The 27295-nt window shown below is 37.3% G+C and overlaps 1 protein-coding gene across 1 annotated transcript in view; it reads right to left on the bottom strand.

Annotated features, from left to right (window-relative positions):
- The window catches only part of TRPA1 (transient receptor potential cation channel subfamily A member 1), a 40488-nt gene extending 17088 nt beyond the window's left edge, over positions 1-23400 (bottom strand). Inside the window, 17 exon segments of the mRNA XM_040545978.1 lie at positions 136-211; positions 214-301; positions 1551-1562; positions 1564-1628; positions 1631-1665; positions 3011-3175; positions 3262-3431; positions 4701-4801; positions 5869-5968; positions 9751-9799; positions 12401-12537; positions 15729-15874; positions 16217-16325; positions 17230-17337; positions 18728-18903; positions 20646-20808; positions 23190-23400. Of these exon segments, the coding sequence (XP_040401912.1) occupies positions 136-211; positions 214-301; positions 1551-1562; positions 1564-1628; positions 1631-1665; positions 3011-3175; positions 3262-3431; positions 4701-4801; positions 5869-5968; positions 9751-9799; positions 12401-12537; positions 15729-15874; positions 16217-16325; positions 17230-17337; positions 18728-18903; positions 20646-20808; positions 23190-23309 (1820 nt within the window). The 5' untranslated portion in view covers positions 23310-23400.
- Between the last annotated feature and the right edge of the window lie 3895 nt (positions 23401-27295).

Here is a 27295-nt window from a genome sequence, read left to right on the forward strand (position 1 = left end):
CTGGAAATTTAATATAAGAACTCAGTCCTACTTATTAAACCACAGGTTTTCAAAACTTAATCAATCTCAATTAAAAAAAAAAAAAAAAAAAAAAAAGGGAAAATAAAACCCAAAAGCATTTTCTGTGTACTTTACCTTTTGTGCAAGATTACAGCTGATACTACATCTTTCCCTCCTATTGGTATTGCTTCATGGAAAAAAGAAGCTACTGCTTGTTCAACAGAATTTTTGCACCATAGTCAAGAAGTAACCTTACTGCTTTTGCATGTCCTTCTTTTGCAGCTAGGTGCAAAGCTGTGTTCTGTACAGAAAAGTAGGATGGAAATGCAATCATGAGACTCTTTAAAAAAATAATTATGCATTTCAGTCCCTTTCCCACACTGAAAAGCCACATGATACTCTCAGTTACAAGTCCTAAATGCTTTTACTGGCAATATTAACAAGTAGAATCTTGTCACAGAGAAATTATAGACAAGTTCTTCATTCTACGTCTACGGTCAGGATAGTTCATTACATTTGAAGAGGAACTCAACTGTAGGTAAGAAAGGCCAATTTGTCAATATCTTTAGTTTTGTAGCTAAAAAACAGTGAGTCACAGATAGGTAAAAATGACAGTATCGCCAGACACAAAAAGCCTGCATTTGACGATCAGGAAAAGAAGCATTCAATTATATCCAGATGTGCTCATATAAACAAATCTGTAGGCAGAGCTTTTTAAGAAAAACCTTTTTTTCTTTGTTATTTTCATAAAAGTAGGGCAATGAGTGGTTTAGGAATCAAGTGGACACTGAAATTGACATTTGAAAGCCTTCCCAAGTGACCCATATTTTCCTGAGGGAAATTAGAAACTAAACATTGGCTTCTGATTGATTTCTAGGCAACAGTTTTTCCTAAACTACTATTTCTGAATGTCTTCATCATCATTTCTCCGAGAAATTAGCAACATCTTCTGTGTTGACAACTGAACAGTTCTTTAAATGATCACCCCGTGTTTTCTGATGGGAAACTGTTAGGCAGGTTCATACAAGAAATCTTCAATCCAGGAACTACGTTCTGTCTTTACCCAAAAGATTTGCCCAAACTTCAGAACAAGACAGAAGATGTATTTGTTGCATATGTCTGTGCAGAACAGGTGGATTTCAAACATTATGTTAATGAGTATTATTTGATGTTGGATTTCTTTTAATCTGTATGAGCTTTTTAAATTTAAATTACCAATGCTTGTATTATATTATTAAAATACTGTTGCGCTTTAAAGCGGGCAAGAGAGACAAGTCCACATACTCAGCACTTTATGTTTTTCATTACTTTTTGATTCGTTTTTGTTTGGTTGGTTGGTTTTTGTATCCCACTTATAAAAATTGGATAATAATTTCATTAATTATGCTAATCTAAGTGATAAACTTTAACAGCAATGAAATATAACTGACTTTAAAAATAGAATATTATATATGCAATGCACAGTGAAATACAATCTACTAATAGTATACCACCGATATTTGCTCTAGAAGTAACAGATGACAAACAAAGAACATTACATGAACACATACCCCTTCTTCGTCCAACTCTGTCGGTACACTTCACATTAGTATCCAAAATTATCTGCATTGTGCGAGTGTATCCTCCAAGGCAGCATGGTGCAGGGCTGTCCAGCCTTTATAATCACTTACATACAGCAGATACAAAAATAATAATTAGAAATGGAAAAGTCTTCCATAAATTTCAGATAAATGTAATTGCCTTGTTCGTTGACTCAAACAATTTTGTTTTGGCACGACTACTGTAGAAATGTCCATGCCTTCTATCAACTATATGTGATTAAAAATGCATCATTCTGAGTAAAGGTTCAAGACAATAAAAGTATTTTGGTCCCCCTCTCTCCTTTCATCTCTCGATTTCATGTATAAATGGGATTGCACCCATTTTCTTAGGTGTGCCTTGAAAATTAGTCAAATATTTACAATATTCTGTTACTAATACCTGCAACAGAGATGGCATAGATCATGACCGTGCTATAGAATCATGTATTTAAAGGCAGTAATATACAATCATTGTAAGCACACAAATCTATTTCAATTAATATTACTTCATTGTAGTTTAACAAAATTAAGCCTTTAATCACATAGAACTTATCAGGTCATTTCATCAAAAAATGCTAATTTTAAGTCTAAATTAAGCCTAAATAAATACATAAACACAAAATCTGTGCACACACACATATTACATATCAATCATCATCCCTATCCTAGCTAGGTGGTCTAGTCCAGCTAAGGAAACATGAAATAAAGAGCTTGACAGCAGTTCACTTACTGGGTCCTCCACAGTCATAAATACTGAATGTATGACAGGTCTGTTTGGTATAGAATCTTTTCAGAACACTTAGATCCCTAGCTCCAAGGTGCAGATGCAGTACAGACTGTCAAGGATTTGGAAGCATAGCATTTGAAAGTTAAAGCTCTAGAATATACCCTGTAAACAGGACTCTAAAGAACCTAAACTTTCACTAGCTTCGGCTTCAGGTTTGGCTCACACCAGGTTTTTCAGGTTTGGGCCTGGAACTTTGAAAATCCTATCAGGATGTGGAGCTGCTTTGACTATCTTTGACCTGAAATTGAGACTGAGAGTGAAAGGCAAGTTGCCTGCAAACCATCAGTTCTGAGATCCCATACCCAAACCTGTAAGGTGAACATGAAGGGAACATCAGTGAAGCTGACATGACTATTTTATTTCCAAAACAGTACTTTTTCCATTAAAAAATTCAATATTTTTCCCTCAGTTGGATTGGAGAAACCTCAGTTTTGCCAGCACTAGTAGCCCTGGTTCTATGCATGAGGCAGGAGGGAGGTACAATCAGCTTAGTTTTACAAATATTATATAAATTTACTTTATTTTATATACATGTATATATTGTATATATTATTACTATCTATCGTATTAGCTTCCCAGTTACTGGACGTAAAATGTAAGGTGATGGTTCTTTACCTTAATGAACAGAAATCTGATCACTTACCAGAGGAAAAGGGCCCCTCTCTTCAGAAGAAACTGAACTACCTTCTCATGACCATTCTGGGCTGCCAAATGAAGGGGAGTCATTCCCTTCTTATCACCTTCATTCAAAAGTCTTGTGTCTTTCATATCTCTTATAAGTCGTTGACATGTATTGATGCGTCCATAGCTTTGAAAGATAAACATATAAATTAATGTCAAAGAAATATGGATGGGAAAATGGCATTGATTCCACAGCCTAGACTGTGCACTAACCTGGCAGCAAAGTGTAAGGGTGACTTCTTGTCCCTGCTCTTAGAATAAATGGAAACATTGAGGCTGAGTAAATTATTTACAGAGAGGGCCACACCTTGTCTGCATGCATAATGCAATGGAGTGCATCCTTCATTATCTTCATCCACTACAAGATTTTTAATATGTTCCATCTGTTACCCCCAAAAGAACAAAAGCACAGAATTACATTTATATCAGTGATCCTCCAGCTTTTAACAGTTCCTAACAATTGCATTAATATTTTTAAGGCAGTATCTAAAACAAGAAATAAATAAGTGTAGTAACAATGAGCACTTAATATCTGCTGATTAGTGGGTCATCATTTTTAAAAAGAATTACTCTTCAGAGAACACAGCAACTTGCCAACCTGTGCCTCACTGCAAACCATCCATAGAACAAGTTTAACACAGGAGATTCTTCTTTGCTGCCATTCAACCACAATACTCATTGATGTTAACAGAAGGCTTGTACAGAAAGCAAGGGTAGTCTATAGTCTTTATTCAGCAGCAAAACTTCTGGCTTTCAGGAACTATCAGTTCACTGTTTTGTGATATAATTTGTTACCCCAATTTCTTTTTCCTCATCTTCATTTCCTTGTTTTTCTCTATACTTTGTCTAACACTATCCTATGTATATCCTTTCTTAAAGAAACCAAGAATCTCCTCCCTCAGTCTGCTCCATTCTTTGTCTGAATTACTAGTATGAGCAACAATTATAAAGTCAATGTAGACAAGCAAGAGTTATCATTCTTCTTTGAAGTTGATTCCCAACATTTGCTGAAAAGGGAGATTAAATCCATTCTGCACTACTAATCAAAGTTGTTTACAGAGTGCAGCCAACATCATAAAATCAGTTATACATGATTCACATTTAAAAGGTTGTTTCTAGAATTTTGGAGGCTAACAACTTTAACTCTTTCAAGCAAGCTTGGGTTCTATCAATATGAGTTCATCTCAGCATATCCAAATACAAATCTGTATTTTAAATCATTTTTAAAGGGAAATCCAAGACTTCATTACAGTCCAGTCCACAGAAAATTCCTGCAGAATATAATGCAAGCTATTTAAGTCCTAGAGCTTGACTGAATATGAGCATGTCCTCTAGTTTTACTGCATGCAAACTGGGAAAGTAGAAGTGAAAAGTTCTATATTTTATTGCCTACCTCTTGAGCTATTCAATCCCCCAACAGCAAAATAATTTATGGGATTATGTTATTCCTTTGCCTGGCAATAAGAAAACTGTATTATTGCTTTGAAAAGTTTTCATGAGAGATATGTACCTGTTCAAACTATTTTCTGTGACACTGGGCAACTTAAAAAACACCAGAAACTTTTACCAACATTCCGAAATAAAAAGGTAGTTGTTCTTCCTTCATGTTTTCTAGTAAGGGTAACATAGGCATAAATTGATGCTTACTATACCTGTAGAAATTTCTCATTCAGATGCTGTAATCCTCCGGGCTGTAACACCGTCAAATGCAAGAAATTCCGACCAAGATGATCTTTTAATGATACATTTGCTCCTAGATAAATATGGAAATAAATACCAGCAACTTCAAAACTGCTGCTCCCTGGCACTAACTGACTATGTTTAAGACAAAGGAACAAATGTTGAAAATAAATCCATAAATTACAAATATCATTTCAAGTCAACATTATATCATTTTACTTATACTCCCCCCCCCCCCCCCCAACTAGTGACACGCAGATTTATTCAGTGCATATGCATTTTGCAGTTCACTGAAGCACTAAGATTTATATGGGGCCCTTATATTCAGAGATACAGAGCACCCACAGATAAGAGGTAATTTAAACATGCAGATGATCACCCTCTTCTCGTATAGGTTTTACAGTCCATTCCCACTGTAATCATACTGTCTTAACATTTCACTATTTTCAAAATTACAGCAATTTTATCTGGCAACGCTATTTAAGTAATAATCCACAGAAATACTACACAAAGCAAGCAACAAGAAATGGGAGTTTTTGCCAGTTATGAAAAAAAAGTGTCTTATTAAAGTTTTTGACCTTGATACAACTTTAAAACTTTTATTATAAGGTTTATTAACAGTTGTGTTACCGTTAACAAGAAGAAATACACTAACAATTATTAGCTTGCACCAAAGGTATAGCAATTGAAAAATATAGCTCAAACATTGTCAAGGTAACTGTGATTCTATAAAATCACAAGTAATATTTGAAATATGAGCTTTAACACTTAAAGATGATTTCTAGTATGAAACACTATTTTTTGTAAGTGGTGTATTTATTCCACGGTTCTTATTACTTTGTGAACTGCTAAGGAATAGAGGGATGGAATGCCAGTGCCACCTCTGCCTTGAGAAACATGAAACACAGCCCACATTTTTTTCTACGGCCTATCCATTCTATATGAAAAAGGGTGAAATCATCAGTCTAATTCTGCCTTTACCTCCAGGAACACCAGCACAGAGTAGCTGTTTAACTCAGGTACGTCTGGACTGTATGCTGAAGTATTGCATTAAAATTGAGAGGAAAGTTGAATGTAGAGATTTCACTTGTATGAACCCTGCCCAAAAAAAGTATATCATATGCACATATTCTCTTGTACCTTTTGAGAGCAGTAAATTCACAATTTTCCATGATGCACAAGAAGTGGCCAACAGAAGCGGGGATCGACCTTCTATGTCAACACTATCAATATTTGCTCCCTGCAATAAAGAATTTCAAGTTTATCATGAATAATGAATAAATATAATTTTAAAATGGTGTTACCCTTTAGAAGCATAGCAGAACTACAGGCATTCTTACACATGTTCCAGATAAGTAAATTCAACAAACATATATGTATTTATATTAAAAAAAAAAAAGTTTTCAAACTACCAGCCACAACACAGTCATCTATCTATCTGTCTGTCTTTAGATGCCTACTTCTAAGTATGCTGCACTAACACCTCATAATCTTTTAATAGGGTACCTTTCCATGCATATGAATACTTAAAATATATAATTCTAACTTGAAAATACTTAAAACTCTGGAAAAATACAAAAATTGCATCCCTTTTGATTATGTTCTCTTACCTATCAAGCAATTAGCAGAACAAGAGCCTTCTGAACTACTGTGCTATACTAGATGAATACTAATCAAGAAGTGATACATCCAGGATTATAAAATTTGGTCTGTATAGCTTGATCTACCTTCATTTTCTATTATTGATCATAAATTATGTAAGCCAAGTTCATTTTGATCCCAAAGTAGCTGTATCAACAACAGACACATTTTTATTCTCCAGACTTAAGGTTTTTGATATGACCTTTTTCCTTGGCGAAGCACAAGGACTGGAATGAGATATTCCAGCAAAAGCACAATGTTGATGTTATCTATCTTTGCACAAGGTGCATAATGGCAGGAAAGTGTGGTCACTATGGTGACCTATGGTCATATCAGTAAAATGTTTTGAGCATAAACATATCTATCTAAAAAATCCTGCCAATAAGGGAGTATGGTGATACAAGTAAATGAAATAATGAGGTATATATTTTATAATGCTGTAGATACAGTTTTTCTAGGTATTGAGTTGCAAGTTAAATTGGATGGGGTGAACAAAGCATGCAAAAAAAAATCTATTTCAGATGTTATCCAAAGATCATTGAAAAAAAAAAAATCAATTGGAGTTTTTATATTAACGTGAATAATCTTTGGGTCCAGTCCAAATTTGACAGAGTACTAATAATGATAATGATCAATATTTAATTTCTAGGATAGTAAAACCTGTAATATAGTAATAAGAAGCATGTAATAAATGCACTATGTTTACTTTATCAACAGAGAACAGGAAGCTTTCAATGTATGTTGATGAAATGTTTGAGGGTAACACGTGCAGGACCCTTTCACCAGTCACCTTTCTACAAGGTCTGACAAACTGTGAAAAATGTTCTTATTGATCAAAGGTACAAACAGAGACCTGTTTATCCAAATGGCTCATTCATTTCAGTGAATACACAGACAACCAACTTCCAGTCAATAACACAATCTTATAATCACCTTCACTCTGTTGTTCAGCTCTCAACAAAACAAGTTCAGCAGCATTCATCCTGTATTTACCATGATACAGAGTAACTTACATACTACCACATACGTTTACCATATTTACAATACAGATGAATTAACGACTTGTAAATTTAGCTTCTGAACTCCTTTTACTTTGGCATGTAAATTAGTATCTATTAATTAAACAGAAATTAAGGTACATATAAATATTACATTTAAAACTGTGAATATCAGTTAGTATTTACAGCAATTTAATATGTTCCATTTGGTGAAAATTAAGATAAAAAAAGGGGAAAAGGGAAGTTCAAAAAAAAGCACAAAAATGTGTAATAGCACTGCTCATTTACTTTGACTAAGCACATTTCAACAAAGTCTACAAAAAGAAACTATCTTTAAAGGAATTAAACTCAGGAAACAACAGACATCTCAATGCTCAATTGTACAGTGCACAGGCAATACACAAGCAAAAAAGCTAATGATCTAAATGAACTTTCTGATTCTCATGTCTTAATTCTTTTTTATAATTGTGTACATAACTTGCAAATACAATCATGCCACATGCATGCACTGACCAGATATTGTGCACCTAATTGTTATATGTGACAAAGGTCATTTTGACATTGCTGTTAAAGTCATTGTGCTTAAAATGCTTAATTTGTAAAGCAATTTATATGTGCCAATTTTGTAAAGCTATAAAGTTTGTAATGTTTAAATGTTAGAACACTGACGTAGGTTTCTGTCTTTCCCTTTTGCTAAGGCTGCAGTGAGTCTTCAGCTATTCCAAACCAGGTCACTGAAACACGATCTTTTACTCATTGCCATGATTTGTAGAAGCCAAATGCAAAATAACAAAAGACTGTGGAAGAAATATCTACAGATTTGGATTCTGATTTTTGCATAGCATACTGACCTACAACTTCCAAAATAAAACTGGCATAATTTAAATGAAAACAGTATACATTCTGTGTCTGGACAATCTTGTTAAGTATATATAATCTTATCCTTTCTACCTACAAGAGCTACATTTAACACTTAGTTTACAATGATTTTTATTTTCAAACACAAAAATTACCAAAAATAATATAAAGAAAGTAAGCAATGTAAGTCAATTTGCAACAAATGTGGATATTTAATGCATAACATGTATAAACTTTGTTCTTTATTAAAACCAGAAAGCCATTCTGACCTGGAATGTGGTATTCGTTTTGATCAGTAAAAATCACTCCACCTTTTCTTTTTTATTCTCATGTATAAAACAGCATAGAAGATACTTAGTGATCTCACCAGGAGTTCAATCAGCAGGTAACACAGGTTGCATGTGCTGCACCCTACTAATCTTGAGTAGAATATTTTGATCCATTCCCAGAAAGACAAATGAAAACAGTCCTAAAGCTTCTACATGGTTATATTCTATACGGAAAGCCAAACAAACCCTCAGCATGTATGCTATAAAAGAGGCCAAATAGTCAAAATGACACAAGGAATTTAACTTTGTTTTCAGCAAATGTGTGTTCTTAGCAGTGTGAAAGATTTTCCCTCTAATACTTTGTGCACACAAACCGCCACATGTGAAAACGTGCCTGTATTTCTCAGGTAATAAACTCTGTAGACAGGTTGTTTTGTCAGCCAGGTTTCAGCAGTCAAACCTCACCATTTCACATCTGGATTGAAAATAAGCACAACATCTATTTCTAACTAAATCAAATCCCTTTAAGAGAATCTTGGGAAAAGCAAAACTATATGCAGAAGAGAATTGCTCTTAATGTAATTACCAAGAAATGAAGTAAAAAATTCTTAGCAGTCATAAAATGGGAAAGTCTACTGACTTCTGAAAGTTTCCTCAGCAAATAGAGTGCGGCATATAATGGTTGTATAAGCCTTAGCTTAATTTGTATTAATGGACACTTGGAGCACAGCCAGCAGCATCCCCAGTTACTTTTTTTCCTCTTTCTCCCCTGAAGTTACTCTGTGAAGAAATATAACCAAGCTACTCAGAGTAAAAGGCATTTCTAGATCATGCACAAGCTTCGATACATGGCTTTGTGATCCCAGAAGAATGATATGTGCATATATTAGACGAGGATTTCTTTCTGAAGAAATCGGATTAAATTTAATGCATGTTCAGCTTTTATTTCGTATTTCGTATCATAAAAGTGAAGATGCCTGAACCAGTCTGTCATATCTGGTAAAAGATGTTTATGAAACTTTTCTAAGTAAGCAAAATGGAAATTAAAATGCAAGCTTTCATTCTCTGTAACTGTGGATTACTATTACAGAGCCTTAACTACCACTGTACTTTAATGTCAAGTATGTCTTATGAAATATATATATATATAAAACCTATAGCTAAGAAAACATTCTCCTTTATGAATTTCTCTATGCAGACCTGTAGTAACAGATAGCAATAATCTCTATAAACATATCACTTCATTAAATATTTACCATCGAAATCAAATACTCTGCCAGTTCATAATGATCAAACAAGGCCGTCCTGTGGAGAAAAAAATGCGAAATTAGAGTAACATTAGAAAGGCGCATGAATTTTCACTGTTATTAGCTCTATTTGCTAATATTTTCAAATATATATACATATTTTTAATAAAGAGACAGAAATACCCTTACTATATATTTCATTTAAAAAAGGTATTTCCTTTTTTGCCATGGGGTTTCATTTTTTAACAGTTCAATTAATGCCCTGAAAACTCACTATGCGAAACAAACACCTCATTGGTAGATGAACGGGCATTTTGCTACTGATTTTTAACAGAAATAGCTTAATTTCATAAGCCAGATCTTTCTCTATACCACACAAGGTCAAAATATAATTCCATAAGCTTTGGATTTGAATTATTACATGCAGATCTAGAACATGAAATTCATTCCATCCATCTGATCCTCAAAGTTTTTGCTATATATTTAGTTTAAAAATGCTGGAGTAGTGGTTAAAATTGTAATGGCTCAGCTAAAATGTATTCTGACTATGGCAGGCAAGTCTACTTGAAAAAATAAGAAAAAAAAAAAGGTTATACAAAACCCGACATAAACGGTGGTTACATTACAAAAATATATTAGAGTTGCCTATATGCATGAAACATTCTCAGGTTTTATTCTATGAGAAGACACTGAATTATGTGTTATTTAAAAAAAAAAAAAAAAAAACCAGAAACAAAAAAACAAACAAGTAGAGAGTATAGAACAGTTAATACACACATTCTATATGCTTTCAGAAGTCAGACCTCTATGAAATATTTTTACTCTGTGAGCAACACAGAGGGACGATTCCAAAGCTGTACTGTATCTCAAAGATAACACTTCCCTTAACATTATAACAGCTAATAACACAGGGTGTACTATAGATAGAACCAATTACCCAAAAGACATATTTGAAAATACTTATCATGGTTCCAAATAAGTCTACATGCCTCCATTATCTATAGCAGAACTCTCAAGCCAGACACAAATACTGAGTGCTTCACACACATCCAAAACAAATTCCAAGGTGCACAAACAGAGAGTGAAGTTTTATAAAAATATGTAGATGGAAAATGACAGTAGAAATGTGAATGGATCACATCCAGCCTATGCTTTACGGCTCCTTCACTTCTCAAAAAGTTAATGCTCTAATTCAGTTTATTTATATTCAGAGAGATTTGGGTGAGTTTCTATTTTCGAATGATTCTTGATACTGTATTTTCCCCTCTTTCACAGACACAGGGAGCAAAAAAGTGTCATTCTTTTTGGTCCAAAGGTTTTTCCGGGACAATCACTTCCATGGATGTGAGACCCAGTTATCTATTACGTAGTACGGCTCTATTGGGTCTGCACAATTTTCTTTGGCATGCTGTCATCACTTTGTCTTCAGTAATGTTCTATTGCAGATACATTTCCAAATGTACTCAAACCTTACCTTAACTTTACAACATGCACCCCTTTTAATTTCTTCAATTATCTTGGAATCATTTTACTTTATACCATGTTCCAAAGAACAATCATCTCTACTATCATGCTTCCTCACGAGGGGAGCAGAGGGGCAGGCGCTGAGCTCTGCTCTCTGGGGACAGTGACAGGACCCAAGGGAACGGCATGGAGCTGGGAGAGGAGAGGGTCAGGGAAGGTTAGGGAAAGGTTCTTCACTGAGAGGGTGGTTGGGCACTGGGATGGGCCCCCCAAGGACATGGTCATGGCACTGGACCTCCTGGAGTTCAAGAGGCATTTGGACAATGCTCTCAGACACATGGTCTGATTTTTGGGTGGTCCTGTTGCCAGGAGTTGGACTTGATGATCCTTGTGGGTCTTTCTAACTCAGGACATTCTGTAAGTCTATGATTCTACTGCTTCCAACTTTCTACCAATTCATATTGTAAAACTCATCATAGAATAACACTGTAAAATTATCATGCTTTACTTAAATACAGTGCAACTGCAAAAATGTGCAGATGGAGGAATATATTATCTTCCACAGAGCTGGTAGCCATCACATTTAAATATGTGCCTTTCTGCTGAAGATGACTGAAGAAAATCTTCCACAGTTTGGTGCTCTGGTTTAAAATAGACTGGGAAAGACTGTAAGTCTAGAAGGTTATTATGTACCAAAATGCCATCTACAACTTTGCAATCATAGGGAAGTGTACCAACATCTACTTGTACTTGAGCAGGTATAAAATATTTTTTTTGGAAAAAAAAAAAAAAAATTTTTTTTTAAACTGTTGACATTCTTTTACACTTCTTTTCTGGAGGACATAAGCCACACTAGATGAGGACATGTGTTCCACAACCTCAGAAGCTGTTAACAAATCCATAGACTTGTTCACTTCCTTATTCTTCACTGGAGTGAATTTTCGGTACAAACTGTTAGCAACCATTCCTTGACATGGTACCAAGGTAACTAGACCACACTGTTTTGATTTTGGTATCAGCTCCAAAATTTTAACATTCTGATCAAATCGCAGACACTTTCATATAGTACTAAACCATCTCCTATCCCATAGAGTTCCAACACATGTGGAAGGGTGTTCCCAAGTATACTTAATGACGTGTTACTGGATGCTGTAAGAATATCATGCCAGTGAAGTGTGGCAGAGCAGTCTCCTACCTGTGAAGCAATGTTTCCTTATTCCCATCAACAGCATCAATAATGGATTCTTCACCAGCATAGGATGACATCATTAACTTCACAATCTCAGTTGCTCCTTGAGTGGCAGCAAAATGAAGTGCCGTACATTTTTCATTCTATAAATAGGAAAGTAGAAAAACATTAAAGCCAATCTAGGCCCCATCCTACTAAATAGGATTCATAATTCCTAAATGCCTGAATTCCTATGCATCTGAAGAAACTTTAGTCTTTAACTAAAATAGTGGAATTCTAGAGATCTTAAAGACCGAAACCATTACAGAGACAGTTTTAAAGGATCACTACAAAACTCATCATTATTCTACGCCAAGCCTTTACAATATACCATAACAAGTCTTAACAATTTTCTACTTGAATTAATAAACAAGCACACACGGCAGCCTTAAACAGAAAAGATGATGCAGAAGAAAAACACAGAAAACCATAGGCAGAACAGTACAAATGAATAAGCAAACAAAACTGCCTCCATAACATGTAATACAGAAAATGCATTTTAAGAATATCTTTGACTTCTTTATCTTCCTTAGAAGTGCTTCTTAAATACAATTTTCTGCAGGTTTCATTAAAAACAACTTGGTCTAATAAGTTATTAACTATTATAATCTAAACAGGCATAACAACTATTAAACAATAAATAAATGATTGGAACAAGATTTGCCAAAACACAATCTCATTTAGCTACATGGGACAAATCAGCTTTGATATATGCCCGAGGGTTTTGTCTTTGTTCATTTCAGAACATGAAAATTTCATTAAATGTATTGGGATGGGCTTTTTCACAATGCCATAAACATTATCAAAATGGTTCTTACCCATCACAAAACCTTCAGCACGAACCATCTCATGAAAAAGCTGTGTGTTTGAAGAACCAAACAAATACAAGAAGGCTAAACTCTTATCTTTGCTCTCATGAGTTGGTTTCAGCCTTGCAAACAATTTGGTTAATGTCAGATATTTTTTCAACACGAAGCTGAGAGTAGGCCTTTACATCAATAGTATCACAGTGCAACAGTGGTATCACAAATTTGTGCTTGTTTACAAAAAAGACACTATAAAGGGTAGGGCAAGGTTAAGGATTAATAAAAGTGATTAGAAAGGGTCAGATCAAAGATCCCATTTCTGGCAAGGTGCCTAGTAAAGAGTTTGAAAAGAAAGCTGTACCACTGTGGTACTTCTCCAGAGTGCTCTCCCCTACTGCATCTGTGATTCAACAACGTCCTAAGCCAGAGGGGATGTCACTGTAATCAGCAGTTACAGACAGATTTTATTCTCCTATGGGTTTGTCCATTTTGAATCCATGCAAACTCTTCATATACCCAACATCCTATGTAACTTGTGTGAAGTAGCACACTGACATTTTGTTGCCCCTCTGATAAACCAGAAGGGAGAACTACTAACAACAGACATGGAGGAGGCTGAGGTACTCAACAAGTTCTTTGTCTCAGCCTTCACTGCCAGTCAGGCTTGCCATGTCTCTCGTTTCCCTGAACCCATAGATGAGGGCTGGGGGAGCAAAGTCCTCCCACTGTAAGTGAAGAGCAGATTCGAGACCACCTGATGAAACTGAACAAGTACAAGTCTATGACGCCACGCATCCCAGGGTCCTGAAGGAATTGGCTGATGTAGTTGCCAAGACTCTCTCCATCATATTTGAAAAGTTCTGGCAGTCAGATGAAGGCACTGGTGACTGGAAAAAGGGAAACATCACTCCCATTTTTAAAAAGGGTAGAAAGGAGGACCTGGGGAACTACAGACTAGTGAGCCTCACCTCTGTGCCTAGCAAGATCAGGGAAAAGACCCTCCTGGAAGCAATGTCAAGACACATGTAAGACAAAGAGGAGATCTGAGACAGCCAGCACGGCTTCTCTAACGGCAAATCATGCCTGACCAATCTGGTGGCCTTCTATGATGGAGTAACTGCATCAGTCAAGAATGGAAGACCTATGGATGTCAGCTACTTGGACTTCTGTAATGCTTTTGACACAGTCCCACATGACATCCTGATCTCCAAATTAGACAGATATGGATCTGAAGAGTGGATTTGACCATTCATTGGAAAAGGAATCAGCTTGAAAGCCGCACCCAGAGAGTGATGGTCAATGGATCTATGTCCAAGTGGAGGCTGGTGGTCAGTGGTGTCACTCAGGGGTCTGTCTTGGGACCGGTACTGTTTAATATCTTTATCAATGGCATAGACAGTGGGATTGAGTGCACCCTCAGCAAGTTTGCAGATGACACCAAGCTGAGTAGTACAGTTGATACAATAGAAGGGATGGGATGACATACAAAGAGACCTGAAACTAGAAAAGTGGGCCCATGTGAACCTAATGAGGTTCAAGAAGTCTAAATGCAAGGTGCTGCACCTTGGCCGAGGTAATACCAGACATGAGCACAGACTGGGAGAAGAATTCACTGAGAGCAGCCCTGCAGAGAAGGACCTGGGAGTTCTGGTGGACAGAAAGCTCAACATGAGCCAGCAGTGCACGCTTACAGCTCAGAAGGCCAACTGAGTCTTGGGCTGCATCAACAGAGGAGTGGTCAGCAGGTCGAGGGAGGTGATTGTCCCCCTCTAATGTGCCATCACGAGGCCCCACTTGGAGTGCTGCATCCAGGTCTGGGGACCCCAGCACCAGAAGGATGTGGATCCATTAGAGCAGGCCCAGAGGAGGGCCACAAAGATGATCAGGGGGCTGGAGCACCTCTCCTAAGAAGAAAGGCTGAGAGAGCTGGGGATGTTCAGCCTGAAGAAGAGAAGGCTCCGGGGAGACCTCATTGCAGCTTTTCAGTACTTAAAGGGGGCTAATAAAAAAGATGGAGAAAAACTCTTTACTTGGGCCGATAATGACAGGAGGAATGGTTTAAACTAAAAGAAGGGAGATTTAGATGAGATATTAGGAGGAAATTCTTCACTCAGACAGTAGTGAGGCACTGGAAAAGGTTGCCCAGAGATGCTGTGGATACCTCATCCCTGGAGGTGTTCTGGGACAGGTTGGATGAGGCCCTGGGCAACCTGATCTAGTGGATAGCATCCCTACCCATGGCAGCGGGGTTGGAACAAGATGATCTTTAAGGTTCCTTCCAACCCAAGGCATTCTATGATTCTGTGGTTCTATGATATGATTTTGCCTCATTCGAACTATAGACTTGTTTTCATTTGCTGCTCCCCAGGCATTGCATCGGAAAACACAATGACCAATGAATATCTGTTCATCTTCTCCTTGTACTACTCAGAGTTTCAGAGATATCTAGTCTTTATCAAAACTATATTTCACTACATTGCAAGTTTTACCTGTTTTAGATCAATTTGGGCTCCAAATTCAATGCACATTTTAATCATTTCTAAGTCCCCACTTTGAACTGCCAAATGAAGTGGACTGCACTTCCCATTATTGGTAAAATTGATGTGGGTTTTAGCAGAGTGACCCAATTCTTCACCTGAGAGATGAAAATAAATGGAAAGCAAAGAAGATAGAAGATACATATATATTTTTTAATAACAATTAGAACAACTGTGGAATAACATTCTCTCCCTCCCACTTTTCAAACCGATCATTAAACAATGGATGGGCATACATTTAGGAACGCAGTGAAGCTTCTGCAGTAATCCTACAAAAGTTACTAGCATGAATTACCCATAGGAATATTTGCATTAACTTCTTCTAAGCTCCATTACAGTTGTAAGTGCTTGTTTACAGTTCTTTGAGATGTAAACCTGTAAATTAGTATTGTTACTACAAATAATACGTTGTGCTGAATACTTTTAAACAAAGTATTTACCTTTTTTTAAAAGAATTTCCATACATGTTTTTGCACCTGAAAATGCAGCAGCGTGGATGGGCATACATCCTGTTTTGTTTGGTTTACATATTTTCCCACCATTTTCAATCTGAAAAACAATGTCTGGATATAGCTTAATGACAAACAGAAAATTCTCACTAATGAATATATTGTTGCAGATGTAGTCTCCTCTGCAGCTGTCTCCTTTTTTTATGTTGCATATGCATTGTGAAGTTAGTATACATCTTCTGTGTGTTACCTCCATAGTTTTATACATACATGTGCTTCTTTTTGTTTTGTTTTCTTTCTTTTTTATGACCTTCAAGATTAGTTGTTTTTTGTTTGTTTGCCACACAAATATGCTTATATACTGCCTTAAAAGATTAAAGTTTGTGAGTAGCCTTGAAGACAATCACTTGACATACACATCTTAATTTTTTTCCACAAATCAGGCAAGACTTTTTCACACAATGTACGGACAAGTAAAGGAACTCAGGTATGCCTGAATTTTTTCTACTGATTTCTAAATCACAAAATTCATCTCTTTTTTTTTTTTTTTTTTTTCTTCCAAAGTCTATGTAGCCTGGGGACCTCAGAACATATATAAGAATTACTCCCACCGTCTTTTCAAAGAGCTCCTAAGTTTTTCATGAAGTTTTCCTCATGCTTCAGAAGCATATAAATGAAAACTATAAAAAAGAATGACATAGGGGAAGATAAAACACTGTATTTCATACCCCCCCCAAAAGTTCTTTTTGAATTTTAAATCCCATTTTTTCCCCAGCTGATGTTGCCTTTATTTGATAGATGGAGATACTGTAAGGGCATCCACTGAATATTTATTTGCAGTATAAACATCTCATAAAAGTAGCACACATAGGCACACACCTATGCAAAATATCTTGAATATTGCATCCATGAACCTTCCTCCATTAAGCAAAGAACACAGGAATAAAATATCACTGCATCAAAGTAAACAGAATCACATCAAAAAATGTGATAATTATACCTACCAGGAGTGTCAGTGCTTCAGGATTATCCTTGTAACATGCTACAATTATAGGTGTGTTTCCTGCTTCACCTTCCAAATTAACATCCGTACTGCTATGCTGGACTAAAATCTAGATATTTAAGAAAAAATTCAGTCACCCATAAGCAAAAAGAACAACAAAGGCCTATTCTATTACTTTTGTTGTTTATCTGCTATAGCACTCTTATGACTTGCTCTTTTCGCATGCAGAAGTCCACAGTGCAGAAGCAGAGGAGGGACAAAATGAGGAAGAATGTGAAATATGCAGGTGAAAAATGCTGGTGAGAACAGACAAATCAAATTCTTTATGGCAGACAGCTGCCTAACTAAGATAAATGCTGCAGTAACTCCAGAGTATCTTAAAGTTTTATTTAACAATTTATCTAATACTGGGAGAAAACCTTTTCTGTAGCAGATTGCAGACAGGGATTTTCAAATGAAGTTTATTATTACTGTGATATTCTGTAATCCCTGGAAAGGGGCAATGCTGTAGACTCTAGTCAATTAGGCATTTATTGGACAGTTATATATAAGATCAAAGGAGATGAGACTTAAGAAAAATAGGAACCGTTCTAGTCATGAATCCCTATTTCAGTCCCTGTTGACAGCTAACACTGAGCTATCAGTGTTAGCCAGTATCTCTGTGACTGCTTCTCACATACTTATGAGGAGCAGAGGATCTGGAAACGACATGACCATACTGCACCACATTTTTGTTTCTCTACCCGTGTATTTATTTATTTCTCCTTCAATAATTCCAATGATTTTTTTGAATTTTCTGGTACTGGATGAACTGACACATTTTAATCGTTCTCAGGGAATTTGATGATAGAAATCACATGAAAATTAGCTTGAACAAAGAACAGAGTGGGGAAAAAATTAGGGCGCATACTTAGTCAAGGGCAGAGCTGCAAGATAACCCAAATAAAGAACTTTATACAAAGCCCTTTTTTAAAATGTCATTTTATTTTAGATTTTATAGTTTGATAATTCTTAACTGATAATAAATACAGATTTTGTGAGAGATGCAAGGACAGTAAAATGTTTTAGCACTGAAAATCTCTAAAGGGTTTTAAATCTTGAATACAGGAACATGATTTTCTTTCCTTTGGATGAACTAGAAAAAGAGACATCTTCAAAGAGAAAAAAAAAAGTGTTGTGGTTGCATTGACCTAGTAAATTCAAGAACTTTACAAATTATAAAATTATATCCAAATACCATATATGGAATGAAAACATTCTCACTATACTTGGTCAAATGACAAAAAATAGCATTAAAAAGAACCTTCTGCTGTGCTTAGAAGACCCAAACCTTTCTATAAGCATTGTATGTTGTATATTCTGCTTGCCAAAGAAGGCATATGAGGAGCTACATCCAGGATACAGCATACAGCATATATAAACAAGGTCTTGGTGTTCTGCACACAGCTGCTGCTGAGCTGCTTATCAAATCTGTATATTTATGTGGACTTTAGACTTACCTTAACAATTTCATTATGCAGGGACTGTACAGCCATATGCAAAGGTGCCATCATATTGGAGTTGAGAATGTTTGGATTGGCTCCTCTACTGAGAAGTAAACTAACACTTTCAACCTGGTTTTTCTTTGTGGCCCAGTGCAGTGGGGTATTTCCAGAAGAATCCATCACATTTAATACTAGGTCAAAGGAGAGCAAACAAAACAAAACCAAAAACAAAGCAAAATCATCAAATGTTACAATCATGTTTTCTAAAAAAAGTGTCTTCAATGAAGTTTTAGGTCTGTGCTACTCTGCTTCTTTAAAGAGAAAAAGAGAAAGATCACATTTCACACAATGTGCTGTGTTAAATTAACTACATATTGTGCTGAAAACAGTGTATTGGTGAGAGAAAATGTTCTATTAAAATATTAGTGCATTAAAGTATTAGTGCATTACAATAGCAGAGAGGAAGTTTGATAAGGTTAGGAAATAACAATAAAGCTTTTTATTAGATCTTTAGAAATTATAATAGCAGAGAGTTAGGAAGGGTGAAACATCTGTCTATTTCCTGCACATTATTGTACACTCTTTTTTTCCCCCAGAGTTACTTGATTTACCTCTTTCCTTGCCTCTTCTCTTTCCTATCTTCTTTGACTTTGCAGCCATTGCTTTAGAGGCCACATAGAACAAGCAAGTGCAAACAATTAAAATAAGAGATAAAAAAACCTGCTTCCAAATTACGAGAGGATTACAGCCTTCATCTATTCAAATTTGTTTAAGACCACAGATGTAAATCAGTTCATGTCAGTCATAAAACTGGTCTGTTCTACATATATATTTTGAGTTTCAAAATTGGAAATTAATTTCAAAATATACTCTGAAAAATCAAGGCAAAAATGATATACGGAAAAAAAAAAAAGAATATTTTTCAGCCAGAATCATCTAAAATTTGTCTGTCATTTGGTGAAAAATGAGCATTTCTCATGAGCATTTCTCATCATTTTATGTTTGCTCAGTAGCCCACAGTCTATCAGTGGAGCTCTAGGCAGTTTCACTACGCTAACAACTATTAAACAACATGTTTTCACAGAAAGTGTTTTTACGCCATTCAAGAACCCATGTTCTCCCACTTACCGCTTCTTCCCTAAAATTCTTTAGATGATCTATCTCATCAAATATTTATTTTTCCCCACTATTAAGTAAACAAGAGTGAAATGATAATAATGAAAGAAACTAGTACCTTCTTCTCAGTACCTCCATACTTTCTTACTTCTATATCTGTTTCCTCTTGGCTAGTACCAACCATGTGTCTGCAGCTTAACAAATGTATGTTTCCACTATATTATATTGAACTGCATGTTCAATGTATTACTCCTAAACTGACTTTTTTATTAAATTATATCAGAACTCCATTAAAACAGGTCTGAAGTGCTTATGTGCATTCAGAAAATATTCAATTATGTATCAACAATAAATTGACTTGGAAATATTTAACAAGTGTTAACAACTTGAATGACAAGTACAAGAAACAACAACACTTTTCTGTTTCCAGTGTTTTAAATGTGATAAAAGATGATATATAATGCACATAAGGAAGATAGTCAGGCCTGATGTACTTCTGTGAAGTTTTCTTTTTCATATCTGAAGACCTTAAAACTGAGTTCCAAATGACGTAAGACGCACCAAATCACTGCATTAGAGAGCAAACAGTACTAAGGCAATAAGGGTGACCCAAATCATACCTAAGATACTGCAAAATGTGACAGTTTCAACTATTTTTGCATGTAGAAATATAGATAACACATACCAATTCTACCTAAGTTGGGTAACAAACACTTTCATTAGTGATTTTTTTTTTTAATTCCATTAAATAAAATAATTCATAAAATGTGTGTTACTTTCACAGGACGAATCATCTATAATCAACTGCATTAATTACCTTCACAGGATGAATCATCTATAATCAACTGCATTAATTCTATTTGACCTCCTTCTGCAGCATGATGCAGTGGGGTGGCATTTAATTCATCCACTTTGGTAAGTCCAGAACGATTCTTCTTAATGAAGCTCCGCAGCCTACAGGCACTTCCATCTGAAATCACCTATTTTGGACATATATTTTCTCATTTACTTTCATAAAGCAGTACACAAATCCTGATCAGATCAAGTCAACAGTGAAACTGATTTTACTGAACAGAACAAAAATTAACAAAAATGGAAGTGATCTAGAATATATTATTTCATCTTCTGCAGTGAGATCAAGATTGTCCCTCCAACCCAGGAACCTCGAACTAAAAAAGTCATCACTTTCAGTTATGTACTCTGCAGCTGTGACCAAATCAAATGAATTCAAGAGAGATGAAAAACTGATAACCATGTTCATCTCCTCTTCTGGACTTTTCTACAGAGACTGACATTATGATATGGGCTTTTGATTCCAGCCCTTGGGTTTCTACGATTGTAAAATCGGAACATATACAATCTATGATTATATGTCAGAGCAACCAATAAATTCTTCAGTTTACAGCTCTATCCTACTTGCATCCCATGGGCCTCAGCTCAAAACAACCCAGCATCTTCACGCTGTAATACAATAAAAACCCTCTGACAGCTCAGCCCTCTGACATCTTTATACAACCCTGATGCTGCACTTTGCAGCCTAAACCCACTATGGAAAGCCTGCAGATTCTTCCTCTAGGAAGTTAAAGTGTTTCAAAAAACATTCTTGCAGATGAGGAAAGGTAGTAAAAATGAGTGCAATAGAATGGGCAAAAATCTAAAGTTATTCAAGTTATTAAAAAAGATTAAAAGGGAATCAAAAAAAAAGGGGGGGGGGGGTAGAGAAAAATGCATACCAAAAGTAACGCAAACTCTCAAATATGATTAAGAAAGCAAAGCAAGAAAAAAGGAAATCCCCAAAATCACCATTCCCTCCTCAGCAGCAAAAGAAGAGAAAAACTTCATCTCCAGGATCCCTCAAGCCACAAAGACTCAACAATTTTTGATCTCATTAAGCAAATACATGTTATGGGGCTGCTCATTCAAACACTTAAGCATGTGTTTAACTTCTTTCACCTTAATAGTCCCATTGACATCAATGAGATTACTCATGTGAATGATGTTACAAATGTGTTTAAAGATTTAGGACATTGGGCCCAAACACAGGGGTAGCATCTGCTCCAAAAGTGCAATTGGAGATTGCTGATAGAAAACAGGCGATATCATTGTGAAATGGGTATTCAGGATGACTCAACAGTCATAAAAATAAGAGGTCAATTACATACACAAACATCTACACATTTTATACACACTGAAGGACTATTTAAGAAATTATTATAGATCCCTATATGTATGCATCAAGTATCTTGTATTCCTCCTTACATTATAATGTAATTTTAATTGTAAATAATTTTAAATCATTCTACCGATTTAAATCACATTTCATCACTAAGTTGGGACTTTTTGTCAATGTGAGATAAAATGTGGCTGAAATACTGCATGATGAGAATTTCTAACATCAAAAATAAGATTGTTTAGCCAGTACTGCAGTGTTTCCATAACAAAATAGGAAAGCAAGAAATCAGTTAGGTCCTCTTTGTATTTTGTTTACTTTGAAAAAAAATGAAACAAACCAAAACAAACAAAAAACACCAAAACAAACAAACAAACAAACAAACAAACAAACAAAAAAAAAAGAGCAATCTTTTTAACCAACAGCAACTCCTTTCTGGTTTGCCTGACCTGCTCCGTAAGGACAGATCACCTACCTGAGCAGCAACTCATGTAATGCAGAGGAGGTGTTGCTTGGGACTAGAGCTGGCACGTGGGGCGTGAGGTTAGAAATGACATCAAACACACCCACGTACTTTGGCATATTTGTTTAGGTAACTTTGGAGATTTTTAAGAATAGGTTGTCATCTAATTAACCTTTTGCTTAATTATTCTGACTGTTACAAAAGGCTTCTCTAGCATCTGGTCAAGGTTTCTCTCATTGCAACATGAATGCATCACTTCTTGTCCTGTTCTCCCTTTTCCTCCGTAACAGTTCCAGTACTCAACTTTCTTTTTGGGACGTTTTTGCTAGAGGGCGTACTCATGACCACATCACCATGTAGACCTCTGGAAGAGGGGTCTCCTCCACAGAGCCATGCCGGGGAGTGCCAGCCCATTTCAGCTCCTCACACCCTCCCTTTGCCCTACTCTGGCCTTTGAGCCACCGCCACCATGCCACCTCCCGCCCCTCACAGCTCTTCGAGGGCACCTCGACATGGCCATGGAAAAGGCGTTGTGGAGGGAAGGTTATCAGGGACATGACACCTTTTCCCTGTCTTGCTCGCCTCACGCCCCTTGCCCACCTCACGCCCCTCACCCCAAGTCTCTGCCATGGGCGCCATCGTATCCCCACCGGGCTTCACCCCCGCTACCCTCCACCCCGGGGACCCCCCACCCCACTGGGCAGCAACCCGCTGCCCTCCCCACGCACCTTGAAGACATCCTGCGAGGCGACGGAGGCGGCATCCGCTTCGCAGACGACGCCCTGGTAGGCGCTGGACCCGGCCGCCTTCTCCCGCGACTGGCAGAGCCGCCACAGAGAGCGCTTCATGGCGCCCGCCCGCCCGGCTCCGAGCAGTGCCCGCTCCGCCCGCTCCGGCTACCTGCGGGGCGAGAGACCGAGTGGCGGCCGCCGCCGAGGCACGGACCCGGCCGCCCCGCCGCGGAGCCGGCAGGAGGCGGGGAAAGCGGGCGGAGGCGCTCCGCCGCTGCCCCCGGGAGGGCGAAACGATGCCGGCCGGGGCCGCCCCCGCGCCCGGGGGCCCGGAGGGGGCTTCGGGTGTCGCGGCTTCGAGGGCTGCTAGCTCTCCCGGGGCCGGGGGAGGATCGTCGCTCCGCTCAGAGGCAGCGCCCGGGGTCGTCCCTCAGGGGGAGAAGCCCGGCTCCCTCAGGCGCCGCCGTCGGAGAGCGGTGCCACGGCCGGCCGCCTGCGGTGGGGTCAATGTGGGGAGGGTGCCGAGCGCCCACGCTTTTTTTTTTTGTTTGTTTGTTTTGTTTTTTGTTTTTTAATTCTCTCAGTGCTGCGAGATTTCCGGAGTATCTGCCGGCCGGGCAGCCCTAAAGATCTCAGCGCATCTGTGAAGGCGAAACCTGCACCGAAGGAAGAGGCAGCGCAAAATTGGGGCACCCGGTGCGAAACTGCGAGAAGAAGAAACACTCCTCTGGGCCAGCCCCTGCCTTGTAGCGGCATAGTGGGGGCTCAGAGGACTTTCTTCTAGCCCTTGTTGTACCAGAAAATCCGGAGCAGCTTAGGAAAGCTGTAGGAAAAATGTAGAAAGAAGCGGTGCGACGTATTTCAAAGGGTTAACCACTAAAGCAACTTTAACTGAGTCATACTGAGCCTTTAATGAAATCGTTTGTAATTCAGGAAAGCTAACTGTTTACTTAATGTGATAAGAAAAGCCATACCAAAGGTCAGGCTTGCAGTCCTGGCTCAAAGTAGCGGCCGGGGCAGATGCTCGGGAAAAGTAATAGGAAGCGTGTGGGAGCGCTTTCTGCCTGTGAGGTCATGGTTTGCGGCCCTCAACAGCTTCCTGACCCAGGTGTTGCACGCAGTCCAGCCTGTTTAATACCCATCAATTCGTAATTCTCCATTACTTTGCTCCTGCCCTTTTGGAGCCCTTTTTATGCTGTTCGTGCCACAACATCCTGTGGCACTAAGTGCCATAATTTCATTGTGTATTTGTGGGGAAAAAAAAAAAAATTCTTTTTACCACTAATTTCACTTAGTGCTCCCTAGCGTTTTTATTTGGAGAAATTGAGAGTTGTTTCCCATTTTTTATTCCTGTTACTACTCAATATTTCGAGAAGTTTTTTTCCATCTTTTCTTGCTGATGGGACTGGGTTTGCATGGTTTCCTTTCTGAGGGAAGCCATTTAATATCCCTGAGCATCCTCATCCTGCTACTCTGCATCTTTTCTATGCTCCTTTTGAAATGGGATGACAAGACCTACGAGCAGAAATCTTGTAGTCATGCAATGCTATTAATTAGTTGCTCATTTTTTTTCTTCATTCCTCTCCTAAATGTTCACAATGGTATTTGCTTTTTTGAATGCCATTGAGCTAAGTCTCTAGAGAATTTTTGCTGCTCCACCACAATCCCTTTTCTGAGTGGTGATAGTATAAATAGCATTAATTATCGTGTGAGGGTAGTTGGGTTTATGGTTCCCCTGTGTGCCCACTTAGCATTTACCAACATTGAATTTCATTTGACATTGCATTACTCTATACCCCACAGTTATCTTCGTTTTTGGTCATTCTGAAAAATTCAACAATGCCTTCCTGGTCACCAGAATATCTTTACACCATTGGTCCCAATGCTGATTTTGTGGGGTCCTAAGGAACCTCCCTGCTTTGCAAATACTATCCCTTTATTTCTATTCTGTGTTTTGTAGCCCTTAATCAGGTTCAGGAAATCCTGCCTGCCTGTCCTAGCACAATTTTTTTTTTTTCTTTAAGAGACAACAAGGAGGGACCTTACTGAAGGACTTTCCCAAATGCACGTATCACTGGCGTCATTTATACTTTTGCACTTGCCAGTTCCTTCAGATAGTTCCACAGCTGCGTGTAATGCCAGACTTCTCTGAAACACTGTGTTTGCTGTTTTGATCCTAGAACCTTTAACTCCAGAACCATGTATAGTAAGTTGCTTTAAGTTACACACCCTTAACTCAATAGTCTTAAAATCCTAAGATTATATAGTCCTAAGACTAACTCAGTGATTTTAAATGCTTGTGGTGTAGACCTTCAGTCATATGATTTTTCAGGCAACATTAAAAAAATGAAAAAAACATGTATTCAGCCCACATTCTGTGGAAGTCATAGGTACTGTAAATGTTCAACAGCAGCACATTTAAGGTACATTTTTATGTCATCTTTAACCGTGACAGTGAAAGACGGTAATTTATGCTACAGTAAGAAAGCTATACTCAAGAAAGCTAGCCATTAGTGACTTCAGTGATTTTAATTGTATGTCTTGAGATTAAGTCACTGGAGGAGTCCTTTGTATTTCTAAACCCTTTCATGGTACTTCCATTAAGAGCAGCCCCAGTTGGTGAGATTGTTCACCTTTCCATGGTGAAGCCCCTTTTAATTCCCTGTCTAGCCTTGACTTTTTTGTTGTCTATAGCCCTCTTTATGAAAAATTCAACTCAACAAGTAGCAGTCTAGATGCTGTATAAAGAAAACAAATGCTGTTTTCTGCAAGAATCATTACCTGGAAATAAAGACAGAGATCACTGAAACATTGGTAAGTATTGTTAAGTTCATATCATCCATTTTTTCTTAAACCTCTCTAAACTGCAGTCAGAATAATGCTGTGAAAAAATAAATGTCATGATCCTCAAACAACCAGTTTTACTTATTTTCTTGAATCTGATAATGCTGCCCTCTTCTTTTAGAATTACTGTTAGTTTTCAATCTTCTAGTAAATATTCAGAAGAATGTTCAGACGATGAAAAATAATACAGATTTTCCATTCCCAGGAGGAATCAAATGGAATTTTAAGTAGGCTGACCACAGCTTTTATTTCTACACAATGATTTGACATAAGGAACTAATTCACATAAGTAGTCAAAGAGTAACCTTTTTATGACTGTTTTTCCCAAGAGTGGATTAAAATACATTTATACCATTTTATTTCAAACATGATCTTGCTAATGGTAGAATAGTGGATCCATTAGTACAAGCAAAGCTCACTAGAAGTAACCACAGAGTAACATTTCATTAAAAATGATTGTTTAATAATTAAATTGTATATACAGTAAATATGCACCATTCCAGTCCTGTAGCCTTAGTAATAGTGTACTGCAATTTTGTTAAATTTGTAGGCATAAGAACTGCAAATTCAAGCAAATAACAGTAATGAAAAGAATGTACTGTATGTTTTCTGCTTTGGAAGTGCTTTATTTGGCAACAGTGTTATACAAATTATGAAGTGTAAAATTATATTGAGGATTTTGTATTGTCAGCTTAATTCAGTAAGCCAAATGAATTTCTGATGTTACTTCAGATATTGGTTACGGTCATCTAGAAATTAATCTGACCTACTGCCTAACCAAGCTTGGACACACTGTCTCTTACAAGTTTTTAGAAACATTCTTATACTTCCAGTTGAGAAAAAAGTTGAATTTAACTCATTTAACTCACATTTTACAGATATGTCTAATGGATTTTTCATTGTATTTTTTCTTCTTGACATTTTGATGAGGTAAGGAACATGCTGTAATCCTCAGCAGAAGATTTTAAGTTACTGACAGATTTATTACATACCTTGTTCAAAAAAGTGAATATAGAAAACAATAATCATCCCTCTATGCTGTGGCGTTTTTTTTTGTTTTGGTTTGTTTTTTTTCCTGGTGATAACCAGATATGAAATACTATATTAGACATATTGAGTCTTGCTCTTAATTCTTCAGACAAGAAGCATATAAGCTGGATCTACAAAAGGGTGGTAGCTTACTGCAAAAGTGAATACAATCCCAAAAGCCCTGCCCCTGCGAGAACTGGATGCTTCAGAGTGGAGCGTGTGCAGGTGAA

Source organism: Cygnus olor, chromosome 2 (assembly GCF_009769625.2).
Source record: "Cygnus olor isolate bCygOlo1 chromosome 2, bCygOlo1.pri.v2, whole genome shotgun sequence".
NCBI lineage: Eukaryota > Metazoa > Chordata > Aves > Anseriformes > Anatidae > Cygnus > Cygnus olor.